The sequence below is a fragment of the Rhineura floridana genome, chromosome 14 (genome assembly GCF_030035675.1).
Source record: "Rhineura floridana isolate rRhiFlo1 chromosome 14, rRhiFlo1.hap2, whole genome shotgun sequence".
NCBI classification, from domain to species: Eukaryota; Metazoa; Chordata; class Lepidosauria; order Squamata; family Rhineuridae; genus Rhineura; species Rhineura floridana.
In genome coordinates, this window is record NC_084493.1 from 17,238,881 (window position 1) to 17,256,230 (window position 17,350).

A 17,350-nucleotide genomic window follows, 5' to 3' on the forward strand; every position below is an offset into this window, starting at 1 on the left:
CAATCACTTTGCACTGCTAAATATTTGAAAATGGAAATGGATTTAGGAGGATTTTTTTTAAAAAAAACCCCGCAACAAATGACTTAACCAGAAATCATACGCATGCCTACTCAGAAGTCCCATTGAAACGTATCAAGTTCGTTGGGACTTACTTCTGCATACAGCCGTTGCCAACCTGATGCACGGGCTGATGGGCGTTCTGGTTCAAAACATCTGGAGAGCATCAGGTTGGCGATGGCTGGTCAGTAGGAGCGCAGCCTTTGAGCAGGGTCACTCTGTATACAGGTACTGCAGATTGTGTATAACTCTCATATGTATAGCTCTATAATCCCCCTACGGCCTCGCTCTAAGATTGGTCTGACTGTCGCGGTGCATTGTGGCCCGGCGGCAATAAGATGGCGGCGCCCTTGGCCAGGGTGTTGCTTAGCGGGGCTGCGACGAGTTGGTCTTTCCACGCTTGCTGGCGGGGGCTTGCCGGCGGCTCCGCGGCTGCTGGGTCGAAATGGAGGCTTCTCGGGGCACTTTGCTTACAAAGGCCTCCCAGGCTCACGCAGGCAATGAGTCCAGAGGAGAAAGAAATGGCTGAGCTGCTGCAGCAGGTGAACAAGAGAGAGAAGCGCATGCGCACAAGCGGGGCTGTGGGAACAGGGAGCTGATTTGGGCTTGAGAGCGGCCCTTTAAAAGCTCTTGTTTTATCTTTTGGAATGTTTCCATGCTGCTTTTAAACTGTTTTCAGTTTTATGAACAACAAAATGCCAGCGCTATCTTCCTCCATCCGAAAATATAAAAAGTGTTCTGCTGGGTCAGACTAAGACTGCAATCCTAATCTCACCTACCCGAGAGTAAGCCCCATTGAATTTAACGGACTGACTTCAAAGAAGGCATGGTTAGGATTGTAGCCTAAAGCAGCAATGCAGAACCTGCAAACCTCCATAAATTGTTGGATTCCAACTCCATTACCCTAACCAGCATGACCAATGGTCAGGGGAATCCAGCAGTATCTGGAGGCCTGTGGGGTCTCTGTTGCTGGTTTAGGCTGCAGTCTTAACCATGCCTATTTAGAAGTACGTACCATTAAATTCAGTGGGGCTTGCTCCCAATTCCCATCATCTCTGACCATTGGCCATGCTGGCTGAACATAAAAACTGCCTGCTAGATCATGCCGCATTGGCCCATCTAGTCAGTACAGCATCCTCTTCTCACAGCGGCCAACCGGATGCCCTAATGGGAACCCCACAAGCGGAGCTTGAGTGCAAGAACACTCTTCCCTACTGGGGTTTGCAGCAACTGGTATTCAGAAGCATACACTTCTGATTGGGGAGGCAGAGCATAGCCATTGTGGCTAGTAGCCATTAATAGCTTTATCCCCTATGAGTCTGCCTTATCCTCTTTTAAAGCCATTCGAATTAATAACCATCACTATATCTTGTGGGAGAGAATTTTGTACTTTAATTCTGTGTTGTTTGAAGAAATACTTCCTTTTGTCTGCCCTGAATCTTCCAACAATTTGAAGGATGATGGAATTGGAGTCCAATAACATCTGGAGGGCCACAGGTTCCCAATTTCTGGACTAAATTGAACTTCCTCCCCCTCCCCCCTGTGGTGATCAACCAGATTTCTCTGAGAAGCTCATCCATCTGTGTGTGAAGGCAGCAGCAGCAGCTACCTGTTTTGTTCCCTAACCCAGCAACTGCTGTTCATAATAGTATATCTCTGGATGCGTGGGTTCCATGAGTTTTATTTAAAATGTAACATAAAAAGTTGCCTTATGCCAGGTTAGCTTTGTTATCCATTTGTCTATTAAGATAATTTATACTCTGCTTTTCTATAGGGGTTGCAATCCATTTAGTTCAGTATTGCCTGCTCTTAAACAGACAGCAGCTGTCCAGGGTCTTTGGCAGAGGCTGCCTCCATCTCTTTCCATTTTTTCCTGTTAATTCAAATGTGGGGAGCTTGTGGCCCTCCAAGTGTTGTTGGACTCCAACTCCCATCAGTTCAAGCCAGCATGACTAATGGTTAGGGTTTGTGGAAGTTGTAGGCCTGCAACATCTGGAGGGCCATCAGTTTCCCATCCCTTTTTTAACTGGAGATGCCAGGGTGGAATCTGAGATTCTTATGCATGCAGGATAGATGCCCTCCCAATAAATTTTGACTCCTTTCCTTTATTATTATGGGAAGGGCCATAGCTCAGTGGTAGAGCCATCTGCGGTGCATGCAGAAGGTCCCAGGTTCTACCCCCAGCATCTCTTGGTAGAGTTGAGAAACCCTGGCGAGCTGCTGCCAGTCAGTGTAGATAACACTAAGCTTAGATAGACCAATAGTTGACTCAGTATAAGGTAGTTTCCTATGTTACTATTTATATTCTTGAGCATTCTAATGGAAAGGTGGAATATAAGTACTTCATTGTGCCTATCCCGAATCTTCCAGTATTCATCTTTATTCAGTTTTCAGTGCATTAATTCCAATTCTCCCACCCCTAAAATCTAAATAATGTAAGAGAGGTGTATGCTATTTAGTTGTCATAGGTGAATTTCTTGTAAAAATGTTCATACAAGTGAGTTCATAGTGGAGGAGTTGAACTGGGGCTTCCTGGTAATACTCTGTATCTTAGTCGCTATGGTATCCTAATCTTTAAGCCCTCAATAAATTGTTGGTCCCTAATATCAGATGTCTGTAGACTAGGCTGTAGACTGAATTCTGATAACGCACAGGTGCTGTGAGTGGGTGGTTTCCATGTCTGGGAATGACGACTTCTTCTGGGAGGAGTTGCACTCCCCCTGGAGGTACAGGTTTGGATTTTGGGAGTACTCCTGAAAGCCAAGCTCTCACTGGAGTCCCAAGTGGCTTTTGTGGCTAGGAGGGCTTATGCCCAGCCTGGACCAGGGTACCCTCGCCTCAGGTGTCCATGCTGTAGTGAGCTCCTATCTGGATTAAAGCAATGCACTATATGTGGGGCTGCCCTTGAAGGTGGCCCAGAAGCTGCAGCTCACGCAGAATGCAGCTACAAGGTTGATTAGTAGGGCAGCCCAACGGGACCTTGATTCACTGGTCCTGAGAGCACTGCACTGGCTGCCAGTGGGCCCCCTCTTCAAGGTGCTAGTGTACAAAATCCTAAAGAGCACAGCGCCTTCCCCAATATCAACCACCCGGTGCCCTACAATTGGCAGGGAAGGTCCTGTTGGTGCTGCTGGGTGCTGCCTGGTTGGCGCTGACCCACAAAAGGGTGTGATGTATCTTGTCTTCCCTGTTGTTAACTTTTAAGCAGAGTTTGAAAACATTCCTGTTCACCCAGGCATTTGATGGTTGAAATACACTGTTTCTGGTAATCTTGAAGTGATTAGCTGTGAGGATATATGGCTCTTTTTAAATGTTTTCAGATGTTTTTAATTTGTTTAAAAATGTTTTAAGTGTGTGTTATTGTGTAAATCCATTGTTTTGCTGTTTGCTGCCCTTGGCTCCTTTGTTGGGGAGGGTCAGGATGGAAATTTAATTAGACAAAGTTGCATCCCAAGTTAGTTGTGTTCATTAATTTCAGTGGGTCTACTCTGAGTAGGACTTTGTTGGACACAGCTCTGTGTACATGATTGAATGAAAGGAAGGGCAGGATAGAAATATAAATAAATATAACAATATTCAGCGGAGAAGCAAAGAAGCCCCCAAAAGAAGAAATTTAGGCTAAGGCAAATTAAGTCCTCAATGAATGAATGAATAGGAGGATAGAAGGCATGCATCTTGCAGAAGAGCTGGTGATTTCCAGTGTCTCCTCCGTGTGGTTTCAGCAGGTGGAAGCTTCTGCTGGTCCTCAAGCTGGAGGATGAAGGAACTAGTGTCTGCAGGCAGGATTGTTTCCAGAAGCCATCCTGGTCTTACGTTCATCATGGAGCAAGGCTCAGCTGTGAGCGATATGATTTGGGGCTAGAGGAAGGGGAGGAGACATAAAGGCTGGGGGGTGGGGGAGGCAGCAGTTCTGAGGATTCTAGGGTTTGTCTTAGAGGGCCTTTGGCTGATTGCAGTAGGATGCGACAGGGCTCTAAAACTTCAGCATAACAAATAACACAACTAATTCTATAAGATTCAGTGGTCACAGTTTTCACTAGAGATGTGAAAGCCCAAGAAAAAAAAAACAAGAAAAAATGGAGGGAAAATTGTCCCCCTATTTTTCCTTTAACCCCATATTTATTTATTTATTTTGGGGGGCGGAAGGAAAAACTCATTTTTTCCTGATTTTCCCATTTTTTTCCACTTCTCTAGATTTCACTCAAATTACAAGAAGTGTGTGTGTGTGGGTTGGGTGGGGGTCCATGGATGATGATGTTGTTGCTATTGTTATTATTTATTAAATTTATGCCCCACCCTTCTTCCATAGGAGCCCAGGATGGCAAATTCTGCTTAACATAACACATTTTGTGTTATCAGTGCATGCATTTCATGTGTTATATTTCATGTAACTAAAATCCTTGTCGAGAGCCAGTGCGGTGTAGTGGTTAAGGTGCTGGACTACAACCTGGGAGACCAGGATTCGAATCCCACACAGCCATGAAGCTCATTGCGTGACCTTGGACCAGTCACTGCCTCTCAGCCTCAGAGGGAGGCAATGGTGAATCCCCTCTGAATACCGCGTACCATGAAAATCCTATTCCTAGGGTCACCATAAGTCAGGATCGACTTGAAGGCAGTCCATTTCCATTTTCAAAATCATTGTCTTGCACATCTCCTGAAACAAGGAAGGGGGAGCCTGTGAGCCTCTAAATGTTGCTGGACTGCAGTTGCCCTCATCCTTGACTATTTGCCGTGCTTGCTGAGGCTGATGAGATCTGGAAGACCCACAAACATTCAAGAAGGTGGTTTGCAGAAGTCTAGATCTGACAGTTTTCTGTTTGCTTATGTGTTTGTTCTCCAGATAGAGGTGGAGAAAAGCCTCTATTCAGACCATGAACTCCGCTGCTTGGCAGAGGAAGAGCGTCTGCAGAGGAAAAAAGACAAGTATGACGACGACGACGACTCTGGGCAGGAGATTGTGCTGGCCCAGGACCTTGAAGACTTGTGGGAACAGAAATTCCAGAAGTTCAGTCCTGGCCCACGGATAACAGGTTCAAGCCCATGCTTCCTCCATCTCTACTGTTGGGATGTTGTTGGGCAGGCGTGGGGAAACTCCTGCTTGCAGGCCAGACCTGACACACCAGGCCTCCCCGTTTGGCCAGCAAGGCAGTTTTCCCGCAGCTGCACATGCCTGCCCCACGCCTGACATCAGACGGTGGTATCGGGGATGGAGCTTCTAAGGAACAATCGGGAGTGTAAGGTGAGCTCCCGGTTGTTCCTTTGCTGGGACAAGGTGCACTCCCACTGTCCATTAGCTGACTGGTGGTGAAACGTCTCACTCCAGTAGCATCGAGCGGTTTGCGCTGAAGATAGAGGGGGGAACTTCTCTTTCTGCAGCAGGTTCAGTGCAAATTGCTTGGTGCCACAGAAGCAGCAAAGCCCCTTGTGCTGTGGTTCCCAGGCACCCTCTTGGGAACCATTGCATGATAGACTTTTACAGGTGGGTGAGGACAACCCACCTGTTGACCATCTGGTGTCATAATGATGTCAGGTGATTGGCAGGTGGGTTGCCCTGCCCACCTATCAAAGTTGGCCAGCAAGGTGGGGGCACCTAAGGATATGGCCCACTGGGCCAAAAAAGGTTCCCAGCCCATGTGGCTGGGCAAGCTTGTCTCTAACTGGACCTGGATTAGGTCTAACTTAGTGTTAGGGAAAGGGCTGCAGCTCAGTGGTAGAGCATTTGCCTTGGATGAAGAAGGTCCCAGGTTCAATCTCCAGCTAGCACTGGGAGGGATTCCTGCCTGAAACCTTGAAGAGCTGCTGCCAGTCAGTGTAGACAATACTGAGCTAGATGGACCAGTTTGTCTGATTCAGTATAAGGCACAGTTACTCAATCTTGGGTCCCTGGATGTTCTTGGACTACAACTCCCATCATCCTCAGCCAGCTTAGCCACTTGTCAAGGGATCACAGGAATTGTAGTCCAACAACATCTGGGGACCCAAAGTTGAAGAACACTGGTATAAAGCTGTTTCCTGTGTTCCTAAGTAAAACATAGAACATAAGAACATAAGAAGAGGCTGCTGGATCAGGCCAGTGGCCCATCTAGTCCAGCATCCTGTTCTCACAGTGGCCAACCAGGTGCCTGGGGGAAGCCCGCAAGCAGAACCCGAGTGCAAGAACATTCTCCCCTCCTGAGGCTTCTGGCAACTGGTTTTCAGAAGCATGCTGCCTCTGACTAGGGTGGCAGAGCACAGCCATCATGGCTAGTAGCCATTGATAGCCCTGTCCTCCATGAATTTGTCTAATCTTCTTTTATAGGGTTGTGTGCTGAAAAGGGAGTGGCTTTCATTAGCTGTGCTCAGTTTTTGTGTAAGAGAAACTGGATTGTGTCCAAAGGGGAGCTACAAGGTTCCTCTGAAGGGAAGCCTCACCACCAGCCTCTGGTTGAAATGGACGAGGAAGAGTGCTGCCTTTGAGGGTGGAGGGAAGAGAGCGACCCACTTTTGCTGCTAGACTGTCCTTCATGTTCTTGAATGGACAGATGGGCTTGTGTTCAAGGTGCAGATCTGGCCAGGCAGGAATCTCCCCCCAATTTTTTTTAAAAAAAGTGTTTTTAAATTTGTATATTATTTGTTTTTAATGTTTTTGATTGTTGTAAATCGTCCAGAGAGCTTCGGCTATGGGGCGGTATACAAATGTTAATAATAATAATAATAATAATAATAATAATAATAATAATAATAATAATAATAATAATAATGTGCAGGAAACAAAATGTGGAGTTGGGGGGGAAAGTGCAGGTTGAAAAGTGGAAGGGGGGAGGTTAGACACAATGGGTGGTATTCATTGATAGTCCTACTCAGAGTAAACCCACTTAAGTTAATAGATATGACTAACTTAGGTTTATTCATTTCAGTGGTTCTTCTCTGAGCCAAATGCAACCTGATAGGCATATTTGTTTATTAAGCCCTTAAATGACAGGCAGTGTCAGGGATAGCATGTACGCGCATGATGCAAGAGTAGAATGCACTCAGTTTCCACACTTAAAAGAAACTGTCCAAACCATATTAAAATACCTTCTTTTGGGCTGGAACCTTCTCTTCACCTTTGGGTAGGCAACGCTTTGTCTCATCCTCATAATATATCCTTAAAGCATGTCTGCCTTTTCCACCAGATAGTTGTTGAACTAAGGCAGATTCATAAATGAATCGTCACTGTAGAGTAGATTAGAACTATTGACTCCTATGGAGAAACTGCCACTGATACAGGATGTCAGCAAGGAGCAAAGCATGCTTTGTGTTCCTTTGGCTTTTCTTTTTTTTAGTGGGATGTCTGACGGGAAATTTGTGCAGTCGGAAAATCTGCTTTCAAAAACAAACAGACCCTGGGGAGCTGTGTTTCCTGGAGGGAACAGGAGAGAACACTGCCACTTCCAAACAATAATTAAACAAATACACACAAATGTCTCAAAAGTGTTGAGGGAAAATGTATGATTTTTAAACACTGTTTAAGGTTACTTCCCCCCACCTCCTCAAAAAAGAGTACACGGAAATCTGACCTTGATGCTTAATGCTCCCTGTTTTGACTTCCACTCCAATCAACAGTGCAAGGAGTCATTTAATTTTTCTTCCCTCTTTAAAAAGGAACAGCAACGCGAGACCGAGTTAATTGCTTTTAAGTCCTATTGACTAGAGCAGGCACGATGGAAACATAGTTAAGACTGCAAACCTATACGCATTTACTGAGTACAGGAATACCTGGCATTAACGTACTCAATGGGACCAGAGCGAGTACGTAAACCGAAAATGTCCTTAAAGTGAAGCACTACCTTTTAAAACTTTTTTCCCCTCTCCTTCATGCGGAGCCTCAAAGCCATGCGCTAAAGCCTCTGCTGCTGCACTGCCGCGCCTCTCAGCTGATCGCGATCACGCCGCCCAGCTGATTTGCGGTGGCGCGATCACGTCTGTTTCCACCCCTGCGCTCTAAAGCCTCTACTGCTGCGCTGCCGCGCCTCTCCCTAACCCTGTAAGTGGTTTGCTAGCTGTGTTTCTGGAGAAATACAGGCCTATGGAGCATGTACGTTATAGCGAGTCGACATTAAGTGAAGCGACGTTAAGCGGCATATGCCTGTAGTGCCAGGATGAAAAGGCCGAGCACACATCTGGCAGTCAACTGCAACGTTTGTTGCAGGCCACCCTTGTTTTGATTTATTTAGCTTAATATTGCAAATAAGTTCACAGAACATATTCCCTCCCCCCCCCACCAAAAAAAGAGGTGTGAGCAGAAGGTAAAGTTGGTAAAGGTGTCCCTGCACTTGTAGTGCAAGTCATTTCCGACTCTTAGGGTGACGTCTGGCGACGTTTACTAGGCAGACCATATATATGGGGTGGGATTGCCAGTTCCTTCCCCAGCCTTTCTTTACCCCCCAGCATATGCCGGGTACTCATTTTACCGACCACGGATGGATGGAAAGCTGAGTGGACCTCTACCCCTTTTATTCAACTTCCTCCTTCCATTGGAATCGAATTCCGGCCGTGAGCAGAGCTTCGGCTGCGTTACTGCCGCTTACCACTCTGCGCCATGGAGGATCTTACGAGCAGAAGGGCTGCTAATAATCACGTTTAGTCTAAGAATCAGCTTTTGTACAATTTCTCTGCTTGTTCACCTGGAGACAATTCTTGCACACCTCAGGCAACGAGGCAGGTGGCTATTTAAAACCCCAGTTGGGCATCTAACTGCCCAGTCTTCAGACCAGCTAAAAGTGGAATGCTCACATTTCAGCTTTTTGATTGGAATAAATGGTCTTAAATTTGGCTGAATCAAGCTAGTCTGCCTTAAATGAGTTCATGGATTGAGCTGGTGACTTTTCAAAGAAGGACAGTTTATTTTTAGAGGTAGATGTTGCCAAAAGGTTGTGCACTTTCAGAATTTCCACAGTACCCTGGAGATATTTTTATCTGAGCCCTACAAACTTAAAAGCCAATTTTAATAATTCACTGTGTTGAAATGAGACATTGAACTGCTTAAATGACCTTTCTTTTAAAAAAAGAGTACACAATCTAGCTTGTCACCCGAAGGTGCAAAGAATGATGTATTCTGTTCAGGTTGCAAGCGGCATCTAAACTCTTCCTAGCATGTTGTCTAGGCAACCTAAACCAAATGTTGCTCCTTGTAATGGTTTCATGTAGCCTTTCAGGAAAGAACTCTGGGAAGCAGGTTTGGATTTATGCATCACTGGCTGGCTGAATGCCTTTCACTCCGGCTTCTTTCCATGGCAGAGGCTGACCAAAAAAATGACCGGACGTCATTGAACAGGCAGCTGGACCAGAACCTGCTGCTACTGGTTAAGCAAAAGGTTGGTGAGGAAGACACCTGGCTCTTACCCCAAATAGAATGGCAAGATGGGGAGACTCTGCGAGCCACAGCAGAACGGGCCTTGGTTACCCTCTCAGGTCAGTATTCATGTGTGGGGGTGTATCTCTTTGCCTATCTCAGGGATGGGGAACCTCAGGCCCCCGGGGGTCAAATGCAGTCCGCTAGGCCTCTCTGTTTGGCCTATGGACCTCTCCCTGGGCCTCATCCCTCACTGGTCCTGCTTTGCACCCAGAGCGTTTTTGCCTGGCTGGAATGCATCCTTGACCTCTGATAATAATGCCTCTTGCTTCTCTGGATGGAGGATAGAGAGAGAGAGAGAGAGGGGTGTGTGTAGAAACTAGCCTACTATAGAAAGGTAAAACTTGCATTCATTGCTTCACCTGCTTTTGCCTCTGACCTGGCATGTGGCCCTTGGAGGATTGCCCAGAAAAAGGTTCCTCACCCCAGGCTATCTGAAATATTATCCTATCCTTTGCCTGTTGATCCCTGCCTCTTGTTCCCTTCCCATTCCTCTATGTTCTCCCTTGTGCCTTTTTTGTTTGTTTTCAGATTGTAAGCGCATTGGGGCAAGGATCTGCCCTGTTGTCCTTTGCAAAGCACCACGTACATACATACATACATACATACATAACCATAATTCCCACTTCATCTAGTTTGTCGTTTACTGCATTGTGCTTGGCTCCCAGAGGAACTCTGTTGCTGGTTCTTGTTTTAAGTTTTATGTACGATGCGTGCATTTGTGTCACTTTGATTTTGATTCAAAGAAAAAAGGTTTTTTTTTTAAAAAAAGCAATTCATGGCAAAGCTAAGAACTGCAGACTTGATCTCATGTTCTTAATGAGTAGCTTATGCTCGTAAATGCTATGCTACACAACGCTTGCCATTTCCCACCCTTGCTCCTCCTGAAACCCATCTTGCAAACAGCTTATTGCTTTTTGCAAATGCATCTATTTCTTTTTTCTTTCTCAGTGGAAACTGTCAGAGTGGCCTTTGCAAATTGCTTGGTTAAAATGGTAAACAAAGATTACTTGCTTAACACCAGCACTTGCAACGAGGGGCAAGACAGTGAAGTAGCAATCCTAGACCCATTTATCTGGGAGTAAGCCCCGTTGAATCAACAAGACTGTCCTTTGAATTAGACATGTCTTGCAGAGGTGGGGAACCTTTTTGGGCCTGATGGGCAGTGACTTCAGGTCTGGTTTCTGCAGGGATTAGCTGCATGATTGAGTTGTAGCCATGTCTCTCTACCTGCCCCACATCTGACACTACATAAGAGGTTAGGTGGGCATGGATTGGGAAAAATGGCCTCTCGGGCCAAATTGGGACTTATGCTGGGACAAATTTGGCCCACAGGGCAGAGGTTCCCTGGCCTTGATGGCTTGGCACTCTTGGTGTCATATTCCTAGCCAGCATCCTGCAATCTGTGTCATGTGGCATTGCCACTTGGCATATGAGAGTCAGTGCCTAGTGGCTAAGAGACTGATCTGTACACCAGGAAGTCCCTGGTTCAAACCTTGTGTCTGCCATGAATTTGTTAGGAAGCCTTATGCAAGCAAGATATTCCTTCATCTGCAATATTATCTTACAGAGTAATTGTAATAAAGGTTACTGAAAGTGTATGTGCACAACCTGGAAACCACAAATCACCAATTCTATTGTGAATGCACAGAGGAATGTAAAGGCATTGTTGTCCTTTTTTTACAGTAAAGGGGGTCAACATATTCCCTCTGCGATACAGGTTTTTAGTGCCAAGGTAATAGCACAAATGCTGTGTGGCGCGCAGTTTTGTGCTTTCGAGGACTTTGTGGCTTTGGAAGCTATTCAATCTAAATTCCTTGGCCTCCCTCCCTGCGTACCTAACGTAGTTGTTCGCCTCGAGGCTGGTCTTCTTCTCTTAGAGTCCTGTGTTTGGATCTACAGATTCAATTACTGGCTCAAGGTGATTTTCACCCCTTTAGGGTTGGCCCCTCTGACGTTAGAAGATTCTTTTCAGACCAAGTGGAAGCACTTACTATATAATAAAATTTATACCCTTGGCTTTTCCCCTGAGGCGCTTATTGAACTCGGGTTTTCTAAGGCCAAAATGGCTGTTCTTCAACGGATCAAGGATGTCGAACTCCAAACGGCTTTAAGTTTGGTTGCGGCATATCCTAACCCGGGTTTGAATCTTAGAGTTTGCGCCCTATCTGGTAAATTTAACTGTCGCTAAATATAGGAAAGCATTCACACCGGCTAGACATAATGTCCTGCCCTCTGCTTTGCTTCAGGGCAGATACAATGGAGTTCCCTACTGTGAACAGGTCTGTCCATGTGAGAATGGGGAGGTAGAGACAATAGCGCATGTCCTTCCGTACTGTTCTTTTTATCGAGATCTCCGCTATGTTTTTATTACTTCTATTATACAAGCACTTTCAGAGGATTCCGAAGCTGGTTATCTTTCTCTCCTGTTAGCCGACTGTAATCCAACGGTCACCATTAAGGTAGCCAAATTTTGTGCAGCTGCCATTACTGGTAGGAAAAAGATACTAGACATGGAGCAAATATTTTAATTGTTAATTACTCTTTTTATTCCCACGCTTTTGTCCTGTGGTTTCTTTTTGTAAAATGTAATCTCTGTATTTATACAAAGTCGGCTGGTCTATGACCGAAAAACATTCATTCATTCATATGTGCACAAGGTTCCATAAATCCACATACTGATGGCAAGCACCTTGCTTTCTGCAAAGTTCCCACTTCTTTCCTTTCTTGGTATGTTTTTTTTTTTTTAAAGAGGACTTGGGAGAAGGAAGTACAAATGCAAAGAAAACAGTCCTCCTTTTTCCCGAACTGAATGTCTGCAGTTCATGAGGAACTTAGGAGAGCAAAGTAAGGGGCAAGTGTTTTCTTCTGTTTCCCTGGGTGTTTTGTGTTTATCCCTTCCACAAAACCCTAGTATGAAGGCAGAGGGAAGGGAAGGCTCAGTGGTGATCACAAACTATGGCTGGCTAGTAAACCAAGCCCAGATTTGTGGATCTTGTATACAAAACACTTGGAGCATGCTGTATAAATGCCAAATATTATTTAGCATGCTTGGGTTTTTCAATCAGTACCAATCGGCATATATTTCAGCCAAAGACAAGCATCTTAAAACAGGGGCAACATTGTTCATTAGGCTAATTCTGTTCTGATGCTCTCTCTGTATCACCTGATCTCACATAGATTTTTTTTCTTTTCGGGCCTGACTCCTGACTCTCCAAGGACTCCACTTTGATGCCAAGTTTCTAGGCAACGCGCCATGCGGCTTTTACAAGTACAAGTTTCCAAAGGCGATCCAGGCAGAAGGCAGCATGGGGGCCAAGGTGTTCTTCTTTAAAGCCCTCCTGCAGGATAACCACTTGCCCTTGCCCAGGGAGAAAGTGGACTATGTGTGGGTCAGCAAAGGGGAGCTAGCCGACTACTTGAGACCCAAGTACCACTCCCAGGTTGTTCGGTTTCTAGTGGACTTGTGAACTCTGGAACTGTGTCTTAACCCCATGTCAAGACTACAGAGAGCAGACTTGGGTGGGACAAGATGTTCAGTGTCTGTCTGTTTTTGCATTTGGGGAGCCATGTTCGATCCAGGACAAGGACCCCACTTGTGTGTATGTGTCCCCACTAAATAAAATGGTCTAAGAAGTGACATGTCACCGGAAGCTAAAATGATGAAACTAAGGTTATCATACTTTGGACACATCATGAGAAGACCTGATTCACTATAAAAGAGAATAATGCTGGGAAAAACAGAAGGGAGGAAAAAGAGGATGGCCAAACAAGAGATGGATTGATTCCATAAAGGAAGCCACAGACCTGAACTTACAAGATCTGAACAGGGTGGTGTATGACAGATGCTCTTGGAGGTCACTGATTCATAGGGTCGCCATAAGTTGTAATCGACCTGAGGGCACATAACAACAATAAGTGACAAATCTGTCCTGTGTTTAAGCTGTGTGTGCATTCACATCCCAAATCCTTGCCTCCAGGCAGGGCTGGCCCAACCAAATAGGCAGTCCAAACAACTGCTTGGTGTGGCAGAATTGGAGGCACTCTAGGCTAATTGGGAAAAACCCATTGGGGTAACGCAATCCCATCCCTTTGGCTATCGCACTCTGAGGTGTGGTAGCAATTGCATAGAGCAGGGGCAAGGAACCTTTTTCATCCCAAGGGCCACTTCTCCTTCTAGGGTGACCTTCCGAGGGCCACATGCCAGTGGTGGATGGAGCCAGAGGCAAAAGGAGGTGGAGCGGCTAATGTAAATTTTGCCTCTATACAGTAGGCTAATTTCTACATATGCTTAACACATTCCTCTATCCTCCACCCAGACGCGAACCAACCAAATTTGCACTTGATAATTCATGAATCGAGAAACAGCCATCTTTTGAAATTTGCAATTCTCTGAATTTTGCAGTGCAGTTCTCCAGCCAAATAATGTGTACTAAAATGCATTTACTAAGGCAAAATGTGCATTAAAAAACACTTGTGGGTGAAAATGCCCAGAAAAAATGCATTATATTAGGGAAAACTGCTTTGTAAAAACCTGCATATTAGGTAGAATTCTATAGAAAAATGCCTCTCTTAGGAGACATTTGCACTACAATGCTGATAAATTTTCATGAGGACTTGTGTCCATTGTATGAGAAGCACAAATTCACAATTCCTGCTGCAGTATGGGCCTGGAGGGCTGTCTGCCTCTCTGTGTGATCACTTTGCCAGGAGCCTTTTCCAGTGGTTCGCTCTGTGATGCTTCGGGAGAAGGTGAATAGCCAAGGGAGCCGGCATTGCAGCCACAGACTCAGGAGGATAGGAACAGCGGGGGGGGGGAGTTTGCTCAGGAGGAACAACTAGAGAAGCAGCCTTGGGAGGAACAGCTGGAGGACATGACTGCTGCTAACCCCCCCCCCAAGCATCTACCATCTGAGACTGCTGCCCCACTCTGCCTGCTTTTGAATCGCAGGACTGTTCCTCAAGAGCAGACACCTAGAGAACCAAATATGCAGCAGTCCACTGACTGCAATTAGAGATGGAGGAGAAATTTGATTCAGTTTGTATTTAAAGCCAAATCTATCAAAGTTGTACAATGTGATAACCGAAACACAGCCATCCTTCAAAATTGATACATGCTCACAGTTTGCAACGCAGTTCTCTGACTGACTGATGTTTATAAAAATGCATATATTCCCCATTGGGTTGCATCCAGTGGAAGTCCTACTCAGAATAGACCCCTTGAAATTAATGTACCTAAGTTGGTCATGGCCATTAATTGCAATGGGTCTACTCTGAGTAAGAGTAACATTGGAAGCAACTGGTGTTTTACTATAAATCTGGTGTCTATGCTAGATTTGGTGTTTTTCAAGAGAAATTGGATTGTCTTGTACAAATATATATATAATTTTTTTATATAACTTTAAAGTGACTTAGCTTGTCAGAGTCAAAAGGCATTGACATTTCCTTCTTTTGATATAGATTTTTATGACATTTTAGAGTTCAATGATATGAATATTTTATCTTCTGGCATTATACTGATACTTTAAGTGGGTTTAATATTTCTTATTTCCAAGGCATGGTGCAGTGGTGTGGTTAGAGTGTTGGAATAGGACCTGGGAAGCCAGGGTTGGAATCCCCACTCAGCCATGAAGCTCCCTGGGTGACCTTGGGCCACTCAGCCTGAACCTACCTCACAGGGTTGTTTGGGGGATTAAATGAGATGGGGAGAACCCTGTACGCCCCCTTGAGCTTCTTGGAGAAAAGGTGTGCTATAAATACAGTTTAGGTGGGGTTAAAAGGGAATTGTATAAATTTATGGGAGAGCCAGTGTGGTGTAGTGGTTAGAGCGTTGGACTATGACCTGGGAGACCAGGGTTCGAATCCCCACACAACCATGAAGCTCACTGGGTTACCTTGGGCCAGTCACTGCCTCTCAGCCTCAGAGGAAGGCAATGGTAAACCCCCTCTGAATACCGCTTACCATGAAAACCCTATTCATAGGGTCGCCATAATTTGAGATCGGCTTGAAGGCAGTTCATTTCCATTTTCATAAATTTATGGAGGAGGAGAGGGCTCCCAGCAGCAAAATAGAACCTAGAACATATCCAGAAGCAATATACTAACTGTTGACTACCAGTTGCAGTAGAGGTCGGCAGTAGGGGAGTGCTATAGCACTCATGTTCTGCTTGTGGGCTTCCTAGAGGCATCTAGTTGCTCACTGTGCGAAACAGGATTGTGGACTAAGATGGACCTTTGGTCTATTTCAGCAGGCTCCTCTTACCTTCCTATAGCAGGGATGTCGCCAGCCATTTTGGGCCAGTGGACATAATTTGGAATTTTGAGGTAGTGTTGTGAGTGCCAGTCACAACGCTGCTGCTGTGGGGTGTGCGGCATAACACAAAATGGCAGCTCTAGAGTCTGGCATCACATAACATGGCAGTGGTGTGGGTGAGGCATAATATAAAATGGCTGCCACATCTAACAGAGCAGAAATAGTGTCAGGAACACAAAACTGCAGGGATACTCTCCCCCCTCGCCTTGTGCAGCGTGAAATTTTGATGTGATGTTTACTGAGACCTTTTGCAGATGCAATAGGAGGTAATGGTGAATGCCAGGTTGCAGACCCCTGCCCTATAAGAGAGACTTAAATAGTTGCCACCACAGTTTTGGAATCTCTTTCCCCCTCAGTGTTGCCTTCCTCCAGCAGTCTTGGAGGTACCAGCAGATGCCTGACCATCCCACTGTCTAGCGCCAGAGCCACCCAAGAGCTATTGCTGATTGAAATACTGCATTCTCTGAGGTGGTATTAACCTGAGTTTCTGCCGTGGCAATTTTTTTTGTGTGTGTGTGTGGGGGGGTTGGTCTCTGAAGCACTATTTAATTACCTGGGGACCGCGGGGCTCCAAACATAGAGCTGAAGATTAGTGGACATATTTTGCCAACCACCTTGGGAACTTGACTTGCTAGAGGCCTCAAACTTTGAAAAGAAAAGAAGTCTAGGTTTTTTTTAAAAAAGAAATTGCTCTACGAGCTGCACGTCAGCCTTTTATTTTGGAAAAGTCAGTCTGCTGCTCCAAAGCTCCAGGCTTGCAATAAATAACATAGATTTCTATAGCACAGAAACCCCCTCAACCCTTCCTCTGTTCTGAAACCACCCTAGGAGGCCTGGCAGGGAGTCAGCTCAGCTGCCAAGACCTGGGCAGGCAAGACTGATGCAGACTGCAAAGGGGAAAATAAATAAAAGGCAGGTATGAAGCTCAGGCCGGCGAACTGCAAATTAATTTCCCGAGGTCTGATAACTAAACCTCTGGTGATGGAGGTGGGATGTGGTGGGGGGTGGGAAGCAAAGGGTTGCAAGAGCTGAGAGAGAACCCAGCCAAGTTTAGTAGTAAGTACCCTTTCTCCATAGGCTTATATTAAATTCTGATTGGTTGTGTACACAGCATATATTTAAAACACATGAGTTCCCCCAAAGAATCCCGGGAACTGTAGTTTACTCCTCACAGAGTTACAATTCTCAGCAAACTACAGTTCCCAGGATTCTTTGGGGGAACTCATGCCCTTTCAATGCACCTTAAGTGTATGGTGTGTACCCAGGAGGCATCAGAAGGATTGCACACCCAGGGCAGGTGCCTCAAATCTGGGCAGGGATGCACAATGGGTATCAAAGACCATTTCTCTCTTTGGACGGGCGAATCTGTCCATTTCTTTTTCTCTCCATTTCTCACGTTTTGAATTTTAAGTTCAGTTCTCCACATTTCCATATCACTTTGCATTTTTTTTAAGAAAAGCCCTAGTGAAAATTCAGCATTTAGTGCAAATTTCTCCTAATACACACATTTTTGCAAAGCAACTTCCCTGATTAGAATGCATTTTGATAGTTGTTTTTGCTAATATATACTTCCCTGAATATAATGCATTTTGGTATGTTATTTT

The 17,350-nt window shown here is 45.4% G+C and overlaps 1 protein-coding gene across 1 annotated transcript; it reads left to right on the plus strand.

Moving 5' to 3' along the window:
- Positions 1-361: 361 nt before the first annotated feature.
- Positions 362-13,093, plus strand: MRPL46 (mitochondrial ribosomal protein L46). Its single transcript, XM_061595178.1, has 4 exons — positions 362-599; positions 4,901-5,090; positions 9,319-9,492; positions 12,653-13,093. Exons 1-4 carry the CDS (start codon positions 396-398, stop codon positions 12,901-12,903), a joined length of 819 nt encoding a protein of 272 aa, XP_061451162.1. The 5' UTR covers positions 362-395; the 3' UTR covers positions 12,904-13,093.
- The last annotated feature ends 4,257 nt before the right edge of the window (positions 13,094-17,350 follow it).